This window comes from Hemitrygon akajei, chromosome 11 (genome assembly GCF_048418815.1).
Source record: "Hemitrygon akajei chromosome 11, sHemAka1.3, whole genome shotgun sequence".
Classification (NCBI taxonomy): Eukaryota; Metazoa; Chordata; class Chondrichthyes; order Myliobatiformes; family Dasyatidae; genus Hemitrygon; species Hemitrygon akajei.
In genome coordinates, this window is record NC_133134.1 from 10688747 (window position 1) to 10709956 (window position 21210).

Here is a 21210-nt window from a genome sequence, read left to right on the forward strand (position 1 = left end):
TACCCCACAACTCACCGATTCACCAAATATTCCAGTCACCTGGCTTCACTTTTACCCACCCAGTTTCTCAGTTCATCATGCTCTTCTCACACCCACCTTCCCCTCAATTGGCTCCACTGACCAATTCCCTCGTGTACTCGTTCCACTCCCCCACCTTCTCTTTCTGGCTTCTCCTCTCTCCCTTCCAGTCACAATGAGGGGTCTTGGCCTGAAATGTCGACTCATAATTCCTCTCCATAGTTGCTGTCTGATCTGCTGAGTCCTTTCTATGTGTTACTCTGGATTTTCAGTATCTGCAGAATTTTGTATGTTAATGTTGTGTCTAAGACCATTAAAATAACTTAAACCTTTAGAGCCTTACACCCCAGAATAACAACCCTCCAACAGCAAATGAACTGAGCAGAGTGAGGAATAATGATGGTGAGAATTACCATAACCGTGTGTTAAATCATCAAATATCGGGATGTGGGGTCTTCCTCCAAACTTATCTGGATTGTTGATAAGAGCATCCTTCACTGTCTCGTAGCCAGTCAGGACCACCGCTCTCATTGTCCCAAGCTTGATGCTGAAGATTGGACCATATTTCTCGGACAGCTGAAACAGTAGGAACAAGTTTCCACCAACAATTCATTAATTAAGCAATTAAATCCTTGTTTTTAATATTCATTGATACCATCACTTCATTGGAAATGGCCACTATTGTACAGCCCAGAAACTACACTCCGTGGCCATTTTATTAAGTACACAAATACACCTGCCTGTGTCAAATATCGAATCAGCCAATCACGTGGCAGCAAGTCAATGCATAAAAGCAGGCTGAAATGGTGAAGAGGTTCAGTTAGAGGTCAGAGCAAACATCAAGATGGGGGAGAAATGTAATCGAAATGACTTTGAGCTGGAATAATTGTTAATACCAGACAGGGTGTTTTGGTATTGCAGAAACTGCGCATCATCTGGAATTTCCACGCACAACAGTCTCTAGAAAATGGTTCAAAAATTGAAAAAAACAACTTACAGTGAGTGGCAGTTATGTCGACAAAAATGTATTGCTACTGGCAGAGGGTAGAGGAAAATGGCCAAGCTGGTTCAAGCTGACAGGTAGATAATGGTAACTGAAATAACCACGTGTTACAACTGTGTTGAGCAGAAGAACATCTCTGAATGTCCATGTTGAACTTTGAAGTTGATGGGCTACAGCAGCAGAAGACCACACCAGGTGCCACACCTGTACCTGATAAATCGGCCACTGAGTGTACGTCATCCAATCGTAAATCTCCCCTACACTTGCTTCCAGTGTTCAGGGTGGCTGAAGGTCTTCACGTTATGTATTTATTAGCGCAGAACAAGTCCTTTGGCCCAACAAACTGCACCGCTCTGCAACCCAGCCAGTTAACCCCGGCTTAATCACAGGGCAATTTGTAATGACCAATTAACGTATTAACCGTTACCTCTTTTGGACTATGTGAGCACCCGGAGCACCCGGAATAACCCCACGCATCTCACCGGGAGGACACACAGTCTCGGAATTGCTCTCTGAATTCCGGACGTAAGAATGGAAAGGCCATTTTCGGTTTATTATTGAAAATGTTTTTATTCACCAAAAATAATTTAGATTAAAAAATACTTGGTAAAGTATTTGTCTTGGCGTACCCTTAGCAGTCTCATCCAGAGCGGGTATTATCTGAATACTTCTGGCAGTGGGAATTTATTTTGGAAGTTGCCGTAATAACGGATTGTGTAACTTTTCTCCCGTGTTTCCTGCGTTACGGAATTGAATTGCCAACAACACTCCCTGACTCGTTAGGACTGGTACACAGTGTCCAGCCATTGCTGGTCTGGGTCGCGACTCCTCTTACCTTCATGAGACTCAGGTGGGGCTTCTTCAGATCCAGGAGGTGCAGGTTCCCGATGATCGGAAGAGGAGTGGGTCCCGGGGGGAAGTTGAGCTCTACGTGAGATTTAGACCCATTGCGAAAATAAACGAGAAACAACGCGGTGAGGGCGCAGAGAAGCACCAAAGTCACAGCGTCCAGTGAGTAAACACAGTCGAACGACATCTCCGGCTCCGTTGGACTGACAGCTTCTTCCAGCGATCAGGAGCAGGGTTCCAGGGCAAACACTGAGTGAACTCGGACCTACTGGAATGACTCGTTCTGCAACTGGAGAGAAGTTAACTTAGCGTGGGCGGTATTAATACGCGCATCAGAGCAAATAACTTTGTGTGCCCACTGGGGAAGAGGTTACAATGCAAAAAGGTAAAAGAATATTCTGGAACGGTGGCGGTATCTGGGTAAAAAGTTAACGCATTAGGTTAGAGGTTATTTGACGTCAACGTGGTTAGATTTTGGCGTTAGATTTTGGCTTTAACCTGTGCCTATCCGTTCTACTGTAAAATGGAAGAGGACATTATAGTTGGACCACGACAAATCACTAAGCGGGAGCGTGAGAAGAGAGCTGCGTTTTCACTTGCGGTCGCACTCAAGATGAAGAACGCAACCCTTCGTGGCAGTTTTTCGGAGTTGGACAGCGACCAACCACAGAGCGGGATTCTGGTCGCCCCACTCTCAGAAGGATGTTGGGGCTTTGGAGAGGGTGCAGGAGAGGTTTACCAGGATGCTGCCTGGTTGAGAGGGCGTGAGCTATCACGAGAGGCCTGATAAACTTGGGTTGTTTTCTCTGGAAGGGCGGGGCAGAGGGGCGATATCAAAGAGGTTTATAAGATTTTGAGAGGCATAGATTGAGTTCACAGGGAGTACCCGTTTCTCATGATTGAAATATCTGTTACCAGAGGGTGTATATTGAAGGTGAGACGGGGTAGGTTCAAGGGGAGTGTAAGGAGTAAGGTTTTCCTTGTGGTGGATGACTGGAATGCGCTGCCTGGTAGAGGCGAATAGATTAGTGGTTTTGAAGAGACGTTTGGATGGGCACATGGATGTAAGGGAGATGGAGGTATATGGTAGAAGGGATTATGTCTGGCTCTTTTTGATGTGCTTTTTAGCAATTTCGACGCAACATTGCGGGCCGAATGGCCAGTTCTTGTGCTGTCATCCTCTATGTTGTATGTTAGCAAACCCCAATTAATGGCCTTGGCTAACGATATTTAACGGTAATCTTGTTAAGATCCCGAGAATCATTACAGAATCTTCTGCCGCCATCCTTCTTGGTGACAAAGGAAAACCCAGCCCCTCTGGGGATGTCAGGAGTCTGAAACCGCACTGCTCAGGCCTCTATGAGGTAATCGTCCATAGCCTGTCCAGATAGGGAGAACACCCTCCCTCGGGAAAGGCAGGAACCCGGCAAAAACTCAATGGAGCACTCATAATTTCAAAGGCGTAGCTGGGAGGTAGCATTTTCCTTCCTAAAAACTGCTCGCAGTTCTGAGTACTGTATTCAGGAGGGACTCTCTGAATCTCATTAATAACATCTGACTCAGGAAGGTCGGACACACGTTCGGTGATCTTCGTTTTGACCTCGGCCGCTCGGGCTCATACACGCGATATTGGGAAATCGATGAAAAACAAATAATCTGGCAGTCAGGCGACCACCCGGTCGATCACAGCGGACATGCTGAGAGAAGCATGGCTACCTGTAAGTAAGAGGGATCTCTGTTGAATGGATCGGGTGGAAATATAATGTTTCATGGTGATTACCTATCCGAGTTCCCAACGGCCCGGAACGTAACAAAACTTATCCAGTTCAACAGGCCTACCGTTCCGGGCAGTAACGGTAAGGGAATGATCAGGCTTGGAGACAGGGACCATATTGCTCACTCCACCCCTAAATCTAAAAGGGGAACCCGAGGAAGTACTCATAGAAGAAGCCCTGGGGACTGTAACAGATCTCCCCTGACTGGCCGGTTCCTGGAGTCAGGCGACCTCACGCGGCACATGACAACATAATGCCCCAGTTCCCCACAGTATAAGTAACGTCTCCCTTTAAACAGAACTAGAGATTAACCAGCAAAACTACCAAGAACTTGATCGAACTACACAGAATCTAGAGAACTGACGATAGACGGAACTCGCTCTGAGTTTCACCGGAGAAAGATCCACAACAATCGAGCCAAGAAGGGTTGGCGTTTCTACCTGAACTACATCCTGGAGCTCGTATGAATTCAAGAACAAAATTAAATAGGCTCTTCACTTCACAATAGACAGTACTGTGCAAAGTCTTAGGCACGTATATCTAGCTAGTGTGCCTAAGAGTTTGCGCAGCCCAGTAATTTTAATGTGTATTGCTCTGGACTGCTGCCGCAAATAAAAACAAATTTCAGAACCTTTGTCAGTGATGATAAACCTGACTCTGATAGGGTCATGATAGTGAACTGCGAGTAGGAATGTCAGGGGGAGGGGAATCATGGTTAGGAAAAGGGGAAGGGAGAGGAGAGGGAGTGGGAAGCACCAGAGAGACATTGTGTAATGATCAATAAACCAATTGTTTGAAATCAAATGATTTTGTCTGGTGTCTCCGGGCTGGATGTGACTGCACCCACACCGTCCACTCCTCTGGGCACTCCTCCTCTGCCAGCTGTCCCACACCCGTCCCGCAGCTTTCCACCCTCACCATTCCCAACATCATTTGCTCCTGCCAGATTTACAACCTCGCCCTCCACTCCATGATGACAAATAGTCATGTGTAATGTGTAATAGTCCGAGCCTCCCTAGCTATCTGTGCCTGAGGCGTTTGCACAGTCGTGTACGTCATTACAGGGTATTACTAATCTGGGCATTATTAACACTGCACTTTCTCTGTAGCTGTTACATTTTGTTCTGCATTCTATTTCTGTTTTACCTTGTTCTACCTCAATACACCGTACAGTGAATTGTTTTGTATGAACTGTATACAAGACAAGATTTTCACTTTGCCTCAGTGCACGCAAGAAAGATAAAACAATTCCAAACAGGAGAGATTCTGTTGGATAATATGATTAAAAGGAGAAAAACTATTCAATAAATTAAGTACTAACCTCTGCCCAGTGAGACTCACAGAAACAGGCATTTCTCTGAATGATGCCCCATGGTGAGCAGTTTAAATATACTGAAACATATAACATCATATATCGCTTCTTGTTTTCCTAACTCCATTGACTTTTCTTTTTGGTTTTCCATTCATCCAGCTGGGCTTGATCTTTGCATTTACATTTACAAGCAGCTTTTGTCTTAAGGCTATAAGATATTGGAACAGAAGTAGGCCATTTGGCTCATCGAGTCTGTCTGTCATTCAATCATGGGCTGATCCAATTCTTTCAGTCATCCCCACTCCTCTGCCTTCAGCCCATACCCTTCGATGCCCTGGCTAATCAAGAACCTATCTATTTCTGCCTTAAATACACCCACTGACTTGGCCTCCACAGCCGCTTGTGGCAACAAATTCCACAGATTTATCATCTCTGACTGAAGTAGTTTCTCCGCATCTCTGTTCTAATTGGAATAATCTTGAATTCACACCCTCTTCTCCTAGAATCCCCTACGATGGGAAATAACTTTGCCATATCTAATCTCTTCAGGTCTTGTAACATTTGGAATGTTTCTATAAGATCCCCCTTAATTCTCTTGAACTCCAGGGAATACAACCCAAGAGCTGCCAGATGTTCCTCATACGTTAACTCTTTCATTCCTGGAATCGTTCTTGTGAATTTTCTCTGAACACTCGCCATCATCAGTGCATCCTTTCTAAAATAAGGAGCCCCAAACTGCACACAATACTTCAAGTGCGGACTCACGAGTACCTTATGGAGCCTCAACATCACATTCCTGCTTTTATATTCTATACCTCTAGAAATGAATCCCAATATTGCATTCGCCTTCTTCACCACTGATTCCACCTGGAGGTTAACCTTTAGGGTATCTTGCACAAGGACTCCCAAGTCTCTTTGCATCTCTCCATTTTGAATTCTCCCCCATCTAAATAGTAGTCTGCCGATTTATTTCTTCCGCCAAAGTGCATGAGCATACACTTTCCAACATTGTTTTTCATTTGCCACTTCTTTGCCCATTCCCCTAAACTACCTAAGCCTCTCTGCAGGCTCTCTGTTTCCTCAACACGATCTGCTCCTCCACCTATCTTTGTATCATTGGAAAATTTAGCCCCAGATCCATTAATACCGCAGTCCAAATCATTGACGCACAACATAAAAAGCAGTGGTCCCACACGACGCCTGTTGAACTCCACTGATAACCGGCAGCCAACCAGAATAGGATCCTTTTATTCCCACTCTCTGTTTACTGCCGATCAGCCAATGCTCCACCCATGCTAGTTTCCTGCCGATCAGCCAATGCTCCACCCATGCTAGTTTCCTGCCGATCAGCCAATGCTCCACCCATGCTAGTAACTTCCTTGTAATTCCATGGGCTGTTATTTTGCTCAGCAGCCTCATGTGCGGCACCTTGTCAAAGGCCTTCTGAAAATCCAAGTTCACCATGTCTACTGCATCTCCTTTGTCTACCCTGCTTTTAATTTCCTCAAAGAATTGCAGTATGTTTGTCAGGCATGATTTTAATTTCAGGAAACCATGCTGGCTTTGGCCTATCTTTTCATATCCCTTCAGGTACTCCATAATCTCATCCCTAACAATTGACTCCAATAACTAGCCCTAGCTTCCTTGTATACCCTCTCTTTTGCTTTTACTTTGGCTCTGAGTTCACTTGTAATCCACAGAAATGTCCTTGTTACCTTTGAAAATGTCTTCTTATTTGGAATATATCTGTCTTGCACTTCCTTCATTTTTTGCAGAAACTCCAGCCATTGCTGCTCTGCTGTCCTTCCTGCAAATGTCCCTTCCAGGCAACTTTGGCCAGTTCCCCTTTCATGCCACTGTAATTTACTTTATTCCATTGAAGTACCGACCCATTGCATTTTATTTTTTCCATCTCAAATTTCAATGTGAGCTCGATCATATTGTGATCACTGTTCCCTAAGGGTTCCCTAACCTTAAGCTCTCTTATCACCTCCGGATCATTGCACAACACCCAATCAGCACTGCCAATCTCCTAGTTGGCTCAACAACGAGCTGTTCTGAAAAGCCATCCCTTCAACATTCTAGAAATGCTCTCTCTTGAGGTCCAGGACTGACCTGGTTTTCCCAGTCCACTTTCGTGTTAAAATCTCCAACGGTTATCATGATATTACCGTCTGTCACACCTTTTCTATCTCCTGCTGTAATTTGTAATCCACATCCCCGCTGCTGTTTGGAGGCCTGTATGCAACTGCCATTAGGGTCCATTTCTAAACTGAACCCATAGAGATTTTATACCTTCTGTTCCTATGTCATCACCTTCTAATGATTTAATAGTACTTCCTATACACAGGACCACACCACCCACTCTGCCTACTACCCTATCTTTCCAGTACACTGTATATCCTTGGACTTTTCAGCTCCCAATGGCAGCCATCCTTTAGCCAAGTTTCAGAGATGGCCACAACGTCGTATTTGCCAAGCTGTCGCTGAATTTCAAGTTTTCCACTAGAAGTTCATGCAAAAACCTTGATGTATGCAGAGTACGTTCTGGTTCTTTATACTCATAAAATCCAAATGTTTGCATTTTTCCTGAAGCTCTTTGAACTGTCTTCCAGCTTAAAACAAGCCACATTTCACAAGTAACTGCCTGATTAATATATCAAAAGCACTTTCAGATATATTGTTTCTAAAATCTGTTGTTGCATAATCAGTGCTTACATTATTTTCATGCTTCCCCTAATTATCACAGTCCTTCCTTCGTTCAATATACTTTCCACCCTGAGGCACAGAGTTTGGCACCAAGACCTGTTTGCCTACTGTTGGGCAACACCTGATGGTGTACAGCATAGAAACAGTTTTGGCATCACCCAGTACTTTACTTAATTTGCTTTCAGATTACTTCATTACAGGGGACGTAGCATGCAAATACAGGATGGACCTCCAATCAAATTGCAGTTGTCCTGACCAATCACATCCCCATAATTCAGGTCCTCCTTTGTTTCCCATATAAGCCCAATGTAGCTTGTTGGCTGTTTGTCTCGCTCTGCTGAGAATGTAATTCCCCAGGAGGTATCTTTTCTCCAGAATAAGTTCTTAGTTGGAGATCTACAGGCTCTACTTGTTAAGTATATTTGAAATGCTGTTCAAAGCCATTTTGTGGAATGATTGAAACAGCGAAGCCAGTATCCAATTCCAATTTAATTAATCTGCTTCTTGTGTAAGCCATATTCCTTATCTGTTGTCAGTTTTCACAACATTAATTTCAAGGCTATAGAGTCCTGTGTTAGTCCCATCTTTATCAGCTTTTTCATCAGCTGTATGCAGATTAGTGGTCTTTCTGAAACTGCAACTTTACTCTGTAAGGTTTTTCTCTTCCTTGTGCAGTTCATTTATTTTTGTGTGTGTGCCCGACATGCTCTTTATATGAGTCCAACTTTTTTGCAATTGTGCAAATTTCACCTTTTAACCTGCATTCCTCTGGTGTAATAGCAGATAACCTGCAATGCATTATATAAACGACAAAGAATGCTTAATCAACCAACGTATTTACAATATTACTTCAATCCAAACATCTCTTAAAAGCCTCCAATGTATTTGACTCCACCATACCAGGCAGCACATTCTAGTCATCCAGCACAATCTGATGAAAACATACCCCTCTATTCGCCCTTGAACCTACTGCCTCCCACATGTAGGAGGCATGCCTTTGATATTAGACATTTCTACTCTGGGAAACAGATACTCCTTGTCTGCTCTATCTATGCCTCTCATAATCTTATATATACCTATCAGATCTTCCCTATGACGATCCAGAGACAACCCACCAAACTTCATCCAGTCTCCCATGATAACATATGTCTCCAAACCAGGCAGCATCCACGTGAACCTCTTCTGCACCCTCTCAAAAGCCTCAATATCCTTCCTATAGTGTCGCAACCAGAATTGTATCCAATACTCCGGATGTGGCCAAACTAGCGTTTTATAAAGTTGCAACATAACCTCTTGACTTTTCAACTCATTGCCTCGACTAATAAAAGCATCCATTCCGTGAGCCTTTTTAACCACATTATTGACTTGGTAGCCACTTTCAAGGAGCTGTGAGCTTGGGTCCCAAGATTTCTCTGCTCAGCCACACTGTTAAGGATTTTGCCCTTTACAGTGTGCTGTGTCCTTGCATTTGCCCTACCAAGGTGCAACACCTCACACTTACCTTGATTAAACTCATCTGCCATTTTTTTCTGCCCATATCTGTAAGTGATCTACATTGTGCTGTATTCTTTCCCAGTCTTCGGCACTATTCATAACTCCACCATTCTGAGGATCATCTGCAAACTTACTAGCTCACTCATTTCCATTGTCATCCAGTTCATTTACATGGATCACAAACAGCAGATGTCCCTGCACAGTTCTCTGTGCAACACCACTAATCACAAATCTCCAACTCAAATAAAACCCTTCCACCACTACGCTCAATCTTTTATGCAGAAGCCAGTTCTGAATCCAAACAGTGAATTTTCTGTGGATCCCATGTGTCTTTATCTTCTGGAATAGCCTCCAATGAGGGAATTTGTCAAATGCCTTACTATAATCAATGCAGACTACCTCTACTGTCCTACCCTGATCAACTTCTCTTGGCACCTTGTCAAAAAACACATCGAGTTGATAAGGCACCTCCAGCCATGCTCTAAGGCATGCTGGCTGTCTCTAATAAGGCTGTGGGTTTCCACATGCTCATATACACAGTCCCTGAGAATTCTCTCCAGCAATTTTGCTACAACTGATGTGAGGTACAGCTGTCTATAATTCCCAGGATTTTTCCTTGTTCTCCTCTTACATAGAAGTAGAATATTAGCCACTCGCCAGCACTGCGGGTCCTCACCTGAGGCTACAAAGGGCACAAAGGTGCTGGACAATGCACTAGCAATCTCCTATCTTGTTTCCTTCAATAACTTGGAATAAATCCTGTCAGGCCCTATGGACATCCACCTTAACACTCATTCAGAGGCCCAATGCTTTTTCTTCCTTAACCTTTAGATGTTCTAAAGCATTGAAACACTCAGCACTGATCTCCTAATCCTCAACATTACTTTCCTTATAAATACTAAAGCAAAGTACTCATAAAGCATCTCACTCACATTCTTGTCATTCAAGCAAATGATTTTCCCTTTATCCTTGAATGGTTTCACCTTCTCCCTAGTTATTCTCTTGCTCTTTATGTAGGTATAGAATGACATGGGATTCAACATAATCCTGCTTTTCAAGGACTTTTCATGGTCCATCCTGTCTCTTCTAATTCCCTTCTTTCATTCTTTACTGGTTTCTTTATATTCTTCATGTGCTCTACATGATCCTAACTTCTGAAGCTTTACATACTTTTCCATTTTGGTCTTGACCAATTTCATCACCTCTCTGGACATCCAAGGTTCCCTAATTTTTCCATCCATTTCCTTCCTTCTAACAGGAGAACACACCTTTTCTGTACCCTGTACAATTTATCTATGAACATCCTCCACTTGGCTAATATGGACTTGCGAGAGAAAAAGTGTTCATAATTAACGCTTCTTAGTTACTGCCTATTGCTCTCATAATTTGCCCTACTCCAATTTAAAACCCTCCCACATTGACCATATCTAGCCTTATTTATAGAATTCCTGTAAGTTAAGGATTTGTGGTCTCTGCTCCCAAACGGTTCATCCTGGCTAGGCTTCTTGCCTAACACCAGGTCCAGTGCAGCCCTCCTCTCATTGGACAACCAACATAGAGATTTAAGAAACCTTCCTGGATCCCGTTATCAAATTCAGCCCCATCTAAACCCCTTGCACTGAGAAGGTCCCAGATTACACCGGGGAAGTTGAAATCCCCTGCGACAACAACCCAATTATTTTTGTATATTTCACTGATCTAATTACATATCTGTTCCTCAATGTCTCAGTGCCAATTGAGGGGTGGGGTGGTCTCTAGTAGAATCCCATCAGTGTGTTTGTACCCTTTCTATTGCAGAGATCCATCCAAATGGACCCAATGTTTTCTGAACCTTTATTTTAGCCAGAGATCCTTATTCATTGCTTCTTGCAATCTGGCAAGATTTTTTTTTGAAAATCAGCACCCAGTTTGTACCTTGAAAACTTTCTGAAGCAGCAATGTTGTATGTATTTATCAAATAATCCATTGTTGCATTGAGGGACATGCAGAGTATCTGTCCTGCTGTAGCGATGAAATAATGACACGCAGTCGGTAAGTCGTTTCGAGACTAGTTTATTCAAACTTCGCGGTGCTGGTATTTAAATCCCTAGCGCCTGCCCTCTCCGGGCGGAAATGACGTCAGAGGTACATTACTAGCGTCTCCCCTCGCGCGCTGGCTATTTGTGAGCCGGTTCGCCTGCGCAGAAAGTGGGTCGCCACACTGCAACCATTTATTGCACGCTATAACACTTGCACTGAAATGCCTGGAGAAAGACTTGAAGCTGATATCCTTTGAGTGTGACTGGGCACCGCACCGAGTTATAGCTCATACTTAAGGTGCTGATACTTATTAAGGGGTTTGATGGGATAAGCATTTCTCCCTTGCTAAATAGATTGGTTAAACATTAAGGAACTGATCACACTGATTATTATTTCTGTCGATTTCAGCAGATCATCAGAAAGGTTGAATCTATATTTTCAAATTTCTTGGTGAATGGACAGTGAGATGCTGAGTATGGTGGGGAGGAGGTGGAGGAAAGGGCCAAATGCACTGCAGTGGACAGGAAAGTTCTACAACAGGTAGTCAGAACTTCCCAGTGCATCTCCAGGACCAGCCTCCAGGGTTACCCTCCAGGGTAACAATTATTTCATTCTCCTTTACAGTTGTGCACTGGAAATGAAATTAAACAATCTTGAATCTATCATCCACTGAACTCTAGAGTTTCCCCAGTTTTTGTGCATTTCAATCTCAGGAATTTGCAGGATGATTTGATTGAAGTTAAGAAGCCACTATGGATTATCCTTTATAATTCAACCCCATGACAAATATCACATTTCACATAAAGATACATGTTTTTACGGTGATTATGAAAACAATGAAAGGAGAAAACCGAGGCAAGTCATGGAAGTGCTGTGTTTGCTTCAGCGACGGACTGCACACACGTTCTGGTAACTTGGAACTGAAGTGAAGGCCACACCAGACGTAAGCTCCAGATTGCTAACATTCGGAGGAACTTGAAACCTGAACCTTTGTATCAGGATGGTAAAGAACAGGAAAAGCTCCATTCTGGCCAGGGTCTCCCCCGCACAGGCCCTGCGTCCTGCAAAACAGAGTGGCAGAACAATGTCAATTTTCAAAAACAGAAAGTTATTCACCCTCAGCCCAAGACACTGAACAGTAACATTATATAATGGGAATGCAAGGTATCTGACCTAAAACATTAACTCTGTTTCTCTCGCCACAGATGCTACCTGGCTTGCCGTATGTTTTCTGCTTTCTTTTTCAATTCAAACTTCCAACCATCTTGTGTTTGACGCAGTTTTGGCCATTGTCTTACTTCCTGTCTCCCATCCTCACTCACCTTCCTCGTACACCCCCTCTAGTCAGATTATCTGACCCCTATGGTCTTTGTCACTCACTCAGCCAGCACCACCCTCATCTTTGTCATTTAGTTTCTCTTGATCGTCTCCCTGTCATGGACATACCCTTCGTCCACCAGAGCCCTCTCAACTTCTCTGCAACTTCAACCATTGTTTCCCAAGTATTCCTAGTTCCACCAAAAGTACATTAAGCTGAAATATTAACCTTGGTTCACCTATTGTTAATGCTGGCTGACCTCTTGAGTATTTCCACTGTACACTGTTTTTACTTCACAATGTGATGGTATTAGAGAGGGCATTGAGGAAATCACTGTGATGTTCCTTGGTTGAAGTATTTCAGTTCCTGAGGAAAGGTTTAGTGTCTTTTCCCTCATGTGGGACAGTATACAAGAAGTGTTTCTGTGCTCTGTAATATTCTGATTCCACACTTAGTGGCCACTTTATGAAGTAGCTCCTGAAGCTGATATTGTGGCCATTGAGTTTACGTTGTGGTCTTTTACTGTTGCAGCTCACCGACTTCAAGTTTCAACATGCTGAGGATTCAGAGATGCTCTTCTGCACACAACTGCCACATTATTGGCTAATTAGATATTTGAATTAACGAGTAGGTTTTCCATTGTACCAAATAAAGTGTCCACTGAGCATGAAATTGCAGATTACAAAACTGAGAGATACAGACAGGATTACTGCCTGAGACAGTAGCAGAAGCAGAACTGTTGACAGCATTTAAGAAGCATCTGGATGATCACTGAAATTGAATGGAAGATAGAAGTTCCAAGTTCTGGAAGATCTGATTGATACCGTTTGGCGCACAGTGGTTGGCATAGAATAATGGGCAGAATGGCCTGTTTCCATGTTCAATGACTATGTCTTATTTTCCACCATCTAAATATGATTGCTTTACCATCTGATATAAACATTCCTTCCTACAAATGGGCCAACGACAGAGGAGAAATTCCACTAATCTACAATCCAGTGATTTAAACTTCTTACCCATAGAAAAAGGAGCAAAGGCATCTCTCTTCACAAACTTCCCATCAGCATCCAGAAAGTTGGAAGGGTTGAAGTCATTTGGGGTTTCCCATTGAGTTTTGTCGTATAACACCGAGGTTAGTAAAGGGATCACTGGTGTGCCCTAAGGAAATAATTTACAATTTACATTGTTATTGCCTTTGAGAAATATTACCGAAAATAATTCCACTGGAATAAAATTAACAAATGTGGCAGCTATTCCACACCAGGTGCAGTCATACCTCTTGCAGATCTCCAATGTCCTTCACTCAGTCAAGGTCAGTTCTGTCCTCAGCTTCATTGCATCCCGAGGCCCTGTATCGGTCAGAATCCAGCATGGATACTGTGTGCCCACAATCTACATTATACACTAGCAAGGGAAGTATGACATGGAGAGCAAGCTGTTGCCCATGTTACAGGCACCCCCCCTCTCCATGTAGCTCATCAATGCAAACGAACGGCAGAGACTGATAACATTTGGCATCAACAGCATCTCATCAGTTGCCAGTCAGCATTGAGCTCAATGTAGGACTGCTTTAGGGACTCCATCTCTGGATTGTTGCTTGGGATTTACTCCCCAAGCCTTCCCCATGAGAGATTATAGCCACAAAGCAGTGGAGATTTGAGATCAGAGTTTTCCTTCTCTAAATGAGCTATCAACCAAGGCTGATTGGTCCCATCTTCCCAAAGCGACTGGTTTTAAGGCACCAGTTTAAGACTGGTTTTAAACCACCTTTGCCCCTTCACCTGTCAGTAGGAAAGTTTCACCAGATTTGGAAGCAAAGCCACATGTGAAGCACAGGAGCTGGACTTGGTTGTCAGAGGCCATTTGGGTCGCACACCATTGGGAGAATTTAATAGATAGTGGGAGATTATCCCACTATCTCTCCCGGCTATGACAACCTTAAGGAATCAACAGTGCATTGACTTCTGGTATTCCATGTCACTTTACAACTCACTTATCTTAAAGGTCAAGTTTAGTTTATTGTCATTCAACCATAAACAAGTATACTGCCAAATGAAACATCGTTCCTTCAGACTGAATGGCACAAAGGAGTACATATTGCTCACGCATAACACAAAGTTTAATTATGACTGTTAAATTAACAAATAATATGGTGCATTTATGATGCAAGTTAAAAAGTAAACAATGTGACGCCACTGGATGTCTGTGAAGATGAAGAATATCAGGTTGTATAGTCTATACATTCTCTGATATTAAATGGAATGTTGAACTATTGAACTATTCGTGCTTCATGTGTGATAAGACCTGGGAGGTGGCAGGGAGTTCAGGAGTCTTATGACCTCGGGGAAGATGGTGTTTTGCATTCACACAGATCTTGGTCTAATGCTATGTTATGATCTTCCTGATGGTAGGGAGTCAACGAGATTCTTGGAGGGTTGAGAAGGGTCACTGGCAATGCTAAGGTCTCTGCATACACTGTGCTCTTGATAAATTTCTCTGATGGGTGGAAGGGAGACCCTGACGATCCTCTCAGTTGCCCTCACAATCCTTTGTCAGGGCGTGTGGTCAGCTGCCTTGCAATCCCTGTAGCAGACAGAGATGCAGCTTGTCAGTACACTCTCGATGGTGCTCCTGTAAAAATAGCTTAGAGTGGGGAGAGGAGCCTCAGTTGCCTCAAACTCCTCAGGAAGTGGAGATGCCGTGGTTGTGTTGTGGAACCAGGTGAGATTTCCCATTATATTCATTTCCAGAAACTTGGTGCGGCTAATTCTCTCCATGGTTGTGGATGTGCAGCGAGAAGTTATCAGCTTGAAACTTTTTAAAGTCCACAATCATCAGTTTGGCCTTGTGCATATTGAAACTCAAGTTTTTGTGCTTGCACCACCCCACCCACCACTCTACATCCTCTCTGCAAGCCATCTCGTTGTCTTTGCTGATGAGGCCAACCACTGTGTGTGAACGGTGAACTTAATAACTCAGTTTGAACAGCATCTATCAGTGCCTTCATGGGTCAACAGTGTGAACAATAGCGAGCTGGGCACACAGCACTGGGTAGTGCCAGTGCTAGCATGAAGGAGCTGGAGACATCTCTGCCAGCATGGACTAACTGTGCCATTTCTGTCAAGAGGTCTAGGATCCTGTCAGTACTTCCGTTTGAACCCTGTCTTGTGTGTTTTCCCCAGCTGTTAGTCTGTGGTTTTGTATTGCCATGTACTCCTGTCCCTGCTCCTGCTCCACTCCAGCCCCTGTATTACTGAGTATTCCATCTCTCATCTGTTTCTCATTATTACCTGTATTGCTGCCACCTGTGTCTCATTGTGCTCCATCGATCATCTGCCTCTCTGTTTATGCTCAGTGTATTTCAGTCCTGTGTTTTCACCTGGTTGTTGCCAGATTGTGTCAGTGGATTCTCCTGGGCCTTTCTATCATTCATACCTGTACTCTGTCCATCTGAATATTGACTCTGCCTGTTTCCTGATTCTGGTTTTTGGATTTCTCTGGATGTTCTGATCTCTGCTTCAACTTTGACACCGACTTTGTTTGCACCTCGGGATTTGTTACTCAATTAATATCACTGTGTGCACAGTACTGGGTCTGTAATTTGATCCCTGCTCCAGCATTCTGACAGATCCAATTTCACAAAGAGGTGCTGATACCCAACGAGGACAGTTTACCCAGCAGCTTCAAAGAGACAATTGCATTAAATGCCAAGCTGAAGTCGATAAACAGCCTCTTGACATATGAGGCACCATTTTCCAGGTGGGACAGGATGGATGGTTGTCACTGAGGAGGTTATTGTCACTGTCTTGGTCACCAGGATGATAGTGGCCACCTTGAAGTCCAAGGGGACAGTGGACTATTCCAGAGATATGTTGAAGATGTCTGTCATAACTTATGTAAATATTACTGCACAGTCCCTCAGGACCCTCCCAGTATGTTACCCAGCCCCGCAGGTTTATGTGAGTTGACCCTTGCTAGGGTCTTCCTCATATTCGCTACAGCCAGACAGAGTACTGTACCTGCTCCTCAGGGAGAAGGTGGCATTACTTGCTAACACATCGCTCTGTTTCCTCTGAAGAAACCCATGTTGACTTTGGCCTATTTTATCATGAATCGACAAGGAACCCAAATCATCCTTCATAAACGACTCAAGCATTTTCCCAACATTGCAAAGTCAGCTAACTGGTCTATAATTTCCTGTCTTTACATCCCGCCCTTCTGAAAGAGTGGAGTGACCTTTCCAGGGATAGAACATTCACAACAAAAATGTTAATGATACAAAATGATACAAGAGAGATACAATGAGAACAAAAAAACAAAGTCCATTTTATGCAAGTTGCCCTCTGTATCTCATCCACCTGACCCATGCTTGATGCTTCCAAAAAGTTGAATATGTCAGTTTTATATGTTATGTAATATTACACACAGGAATTTAAAAAATTTAGTCACAAACAATCCATTTGCACTTTCACAGAACATTTGCTGGCATGTGAGAAGCAATCAGCCACTCACTTCACCTCACGTACCTTTGGAAGGAAATATCCTTTGAAGTTCACGTCCTCTGTTGTTGAGTGCATGAGGTTCATTGGCACAATGTTAGAAAACCTCTGGATTTCATGGATCACTGCATCGGTGTACGGCAAATTTTTCCGATCTCCAGTTCCGGGGAACCGCTCAGAACCAATGACGGTGGTGATTTCATCGTGGACTTTTTCTGGAACACAAGGAAATGGTTAATGCACTCAGCAGCAGGGTTAGAGCCCAGATTCTCACATGAGGAAAAACAGTCATCAATCAGATGCTCCTCACCCTGAATCTGAGGATATTTCATCATCAACAGCATAGCCCAACGAAGGGTGGTCGAAGTTGTCTCCATCCCAGCATTAAACAAGTTGGTTACTGTGATTATCAGGTTGTTTTCATGGAAATATGTATTTGGGCTACCTGATTCCTGTAAAAGACCATAAGACACAGAGCATGATTTAGCCATTCTGCCCATTAAGTCTGCTCTGCCATTCCATCATGGTGGATTTATTAACCTTCGCATTCCATTCTACTGCTTCTCCCCATTACCTTTGAAACTCATACAAATAAAGAATCTGTTAACCTACACTTCAAATATACTCAATGACCTGGGCTCCACAACCACCTGTGGCAAAGAATTCCACAGATTCACCACTCTCTGGCTAAATAAATTCCTCCTCATGTCTGTTCAAAAGGAATGTCCTTGTACTCAGAGGCTGTGCCCTCTGGTCCGAAACTCCCCCGCTAACGGAAACACACTCTCCACATCTACTTCTCAATATCCATCCTTTCAAAATTCAACTGATTTCAATGAGATCCCTTCATTCAAATTGAGAGTGCCAGCCTAGAGCCATTAAATGCTGGGTTGTATTGAGGGATTCATTTTTGAACCTGAGTGAGCATGCTACAGTTGTTACCGACTTCATTAAAACCTGTGTGGATGAGTGTGTGCCTAGAAAGACTTACTGTACATTCCCAAACCAAACCCCATGGATGAACCAGGAGGTAGAGAGGCTAGATCTGTGGCATTCAAGTCTGGCACAGGCCTGTACCAGAAAACCTGATATGATTTGCAGAGGGCTATTGCAAGGGTGAAGAGAGAATTTCGAATGAGGTTGGTTTTGACATCGGATATACAACAACTCTGACAGGGTTTGCAAGACATTACTTCCTACAAAGCGAAATCCAATTGCATGAACGGCAGCGATGCTTCTCTACCAGATGAACTCAATGCCTTCTATGCCCGCTTTGAAAGGGAGAATATAACTACAGCTGTGAAGATCGCTGCTGCATCTGATGTCCCTGTGATCTCTGTCTCAGAGGCCGATGGTAGGTCGCCTTTAAAGAGACTGAACCCTCGCAAGGCACAAGGTCCCGAGGGGTTCCCTGGTAAGACTCTGAAAACCTGCGCTAACCAACTAGTGGCAGTATTCAAGGATGTTTTCAACCTCCCGCTGCTACGGGCAGAAGTTCCCACGTTTCAAAATGGGAACAATTATACCAGTGCCTAAGAAGAGTAAGGTGAGCTGCCTTAATGACTATCGCCCCGTTGTACTCACTTCTACAGTGATTAAATGCTTTGAGAGGTTAGTCATGTCATGGTCCTGTCTGGCTGTTCCCCACCTTACTATTACCTCAGTAATTGGGCCTCAATCTCCTCGGCTAATATCCAATCATTCCCAGTTCCACTAATTACACACACCTGCTCTCCATCAGTAAATACAGTATAAAAACTCTGGAATCACAACAAGGAGCTGCCAGTTCATTGGTCGACTCTTGTGTGAGTAACCTTGTTTCATGGTTCTTTAGGACTGTCAGTTCTAAGTTCCACACTGTTTCCTGGATTCTCTACGTGAAGCTCCACGTAAAGACTTTCCTGGATACCTATTCCACGCTTGCTATGGTGCTAACGTCTCCCGATTCTGTCTCTGTGCCTGTGTCCTGCACTTGGGTTTGTCCCCAGCCACGTCCTTGCAACAGGTCATGACCAGACTGAACTGCCTCAGTAAGGACCTGGACCCATGGCCATTTGCCTATCGCTACAATAGGTCAATGGCAAATGCAATCTCAATGGCTCTTCATGCGGCCTGAGACCACCTGGACAACGCAAACACCTGTGTCAGGATACTATTCATCGATGATAGTTCAGCATTTAATACCATCTTTCTGACTGAGAAGTTGCAGAACCTGGGCCTCTGTACCTCCCTCTGCAATTGGATCCTCGACTTCCTAACTGGAAGACCACAATCTGTGCGGATTGGTGATAACATCTCCTTCTCACTGGCGATCAACACTGGTGCACCTCAGGATGTGCATTTAGCTCACTGCTCTACTCTCTTTATACCCATGACTGTGTGGCAAGGCATAGCTCAAATACCATCTATAAATTTGCTGATGATACATTCATTGTTGGTAGAATCTCAGATGGTGATGGGAGGGTGGACAGGAACAAGATATGCCAACCAGTGGAGTGGTGTCACAGCACCAACGTGGCACTCAAAATCAGTAAGACAAAATAACTGATTGTGGATTTCAGGAAGGTTAGGATGAAGGAACATATACCAATCCTCAGAGGGATCAGAAATGCAGAAAGTGAGCAGTTTCAAATTCCTGGGTGTCAAGATCTCTGAGGATCTAACCTGGTCCCAACATATCTATGCAGTTATAAAGAAGGCAAGACAGTGACTATACTTCATTAGGCATTTGAAGAAATTTGGTAATGTCAACAAATACATTCAAAAACTTCTATAGATGTAGTATGGAGAGCATACTGACAGGCTGCATCACTATTGTATGGGGGGTGCTACTGCACAGGCTGAAAGAAGAAGTAGAGTGTTGTAAATTTAGTCAGCTCTACCTCGGGTACCAGCCTACAAAGTACCCAGGACATCTTCAAGGACTGGTGTCTCAGAAAGGCAGCGTCCATTTTTAAGGTCCTTCAGCACCCAGGGTATTGTTAAATATATATATATATATATATTATATATTATATATTATATTATATATATATAATTTCTGTTTTGAACAATTTTTAATCTATTCAATATATGTATACTGTAATTGATTTACTATTATTATTATTATTATTTTATTATTATTATTTCTTCCATGTGAAAGGTGGCATTTCTAATTAGGGATAGCGTCAGGGCTGCAGAAAAGGAGGAAGTCATGGAGGGATGGTCTACTGACTCAGTGTGGGTGGAAGTCAGAAACAGGAAAGTGGCAATAACTCCACTGGGTGTTTGTTTTTTTGACCCCCCCTCCCCCCCCCAATAGTAACAGGGATATCGAGGAACAGATAGAGAGGAAGATTCTGGAATCGTGCAATAATAAAAGGGTTGCTGTGATGGGAGATTTTAACTTTCTTAATATTGATCGGCATCTCCTTAGTGCAAGGGGTTTGGATGGGGCACGGTTTGTTAGGGGTTATCAGGAAGGTTTCCTGATGCAATATGTTGTTAAGCCAACTAGAGGAGAGATTTTACTTGATCTGGTATTGGGAAATGAACCTGGTCGGGTGTCAGATCTCTCCGTAGGAGAGTATTTTGGAGGAAGTGACCACAACTTGATCTCCTTCACCAACTTCAGCTGGAGTGGGTTAGGAGCAGACAATTTGGGAAAACATTTAATTGGGGTAGGGGGAAATGTGATGCTATTAGGCAGGAACTTGGGAGCATTAATTGGAAGCAGATGTTCTCAGGGTAATGCACAGCAGAAATGTGTAATATGTTCAGGGAACAGTTGCATGAAGTTCTGCATAGGTATGTTCCATTGAGCCAGGGAGAGGATGGTATGTTAAAGAACCACGGTGTACAAACGGTGCAGAAAATCGAGTTAAGGAGCAAAGAAAAGCTTACAAAAGGTTCAAGAAACTAGGTACTGTTAGAGGTATAGAAAGTTCCAAGGTTGCTCAGAAGGAGCTTAAGAATGGAATTAGGAGAGCCAGAAGGGGCTATGAGAAGGCCTTGATGAGCAGGATTAAGAAAAACCCCAAGGCATTCTCTAAGTATGTGAAGAGCAAGAGGATGAGCCGTGTGAGAACAGGACCAATCAGGTGTGATAGTGGAAATGTGTGTATGGAGATGGAGGAGGTAGTGGAGGTACTTAATAAATGCTTTGCATCAATATTCACCAGGGAAAAAAGACCTTGGCAACTGTGCAGATGGCCTACAGCAGACTGAAATGCTTG

The 21210-nt window shown here is 43.6% G+C and overlaps 2 protein-coding genes across 2 annotated transcripts in view; both read right to left on the bottom strand.

The window, feature by feature from the left end:
- LOC140736323 (uncharacterized) overlaps positions 1 to 2179 on the bottom strand; it is an 80670-nt gene extending 78491 nt beyond the window's left edge. Inside the window, exons 1-2 of the mRNA XM_073062328.1 lie at positions 1857 to 2179; positions 432 to 594 (exon numbers count right to left, since the gene is read on the bottom strand). Of these exons, the coding sequence (XP_072918429.1) occupies positions 432 to 594; positions 1857 to 2057 (364 nt within the window). The 5' untranslated portion in view covers positions 2058 to 2179. The remainder of the gene's footprint in view (positions 1 to 431; positions 595 to 1856) is intronic.
- A 9882-nt stretch (positions 2180 to 12061) lies between these two features.
- The window catches only part of LOC140736324 (uncharacterized), a 134035-nt gene continuing 124886 nt past the window's right edge, over positions 12062 to 21210 (bottom strand). The window contains exons 16-19 of the mRNA XM_073062329.1: positions 17307 to 17448; positions 17024 to 17211; positions 13514 to 13655; positions 12062 to 12240 (exon numbers count right to left, since the gene is read on the bottom strand). Coding sequence (XP_072918430.1) covers positions 12062 to 12240; positions 13514 to 13655; positions 17024 to 17211; positions 17307 to 17448 — 651 coding nt within the window. The remainder of the gene's footprint in view (positions 12241 to 13513; positions 13656 to 17023; positions 17212 to 17306; positions 17449 to 21210) is intronic.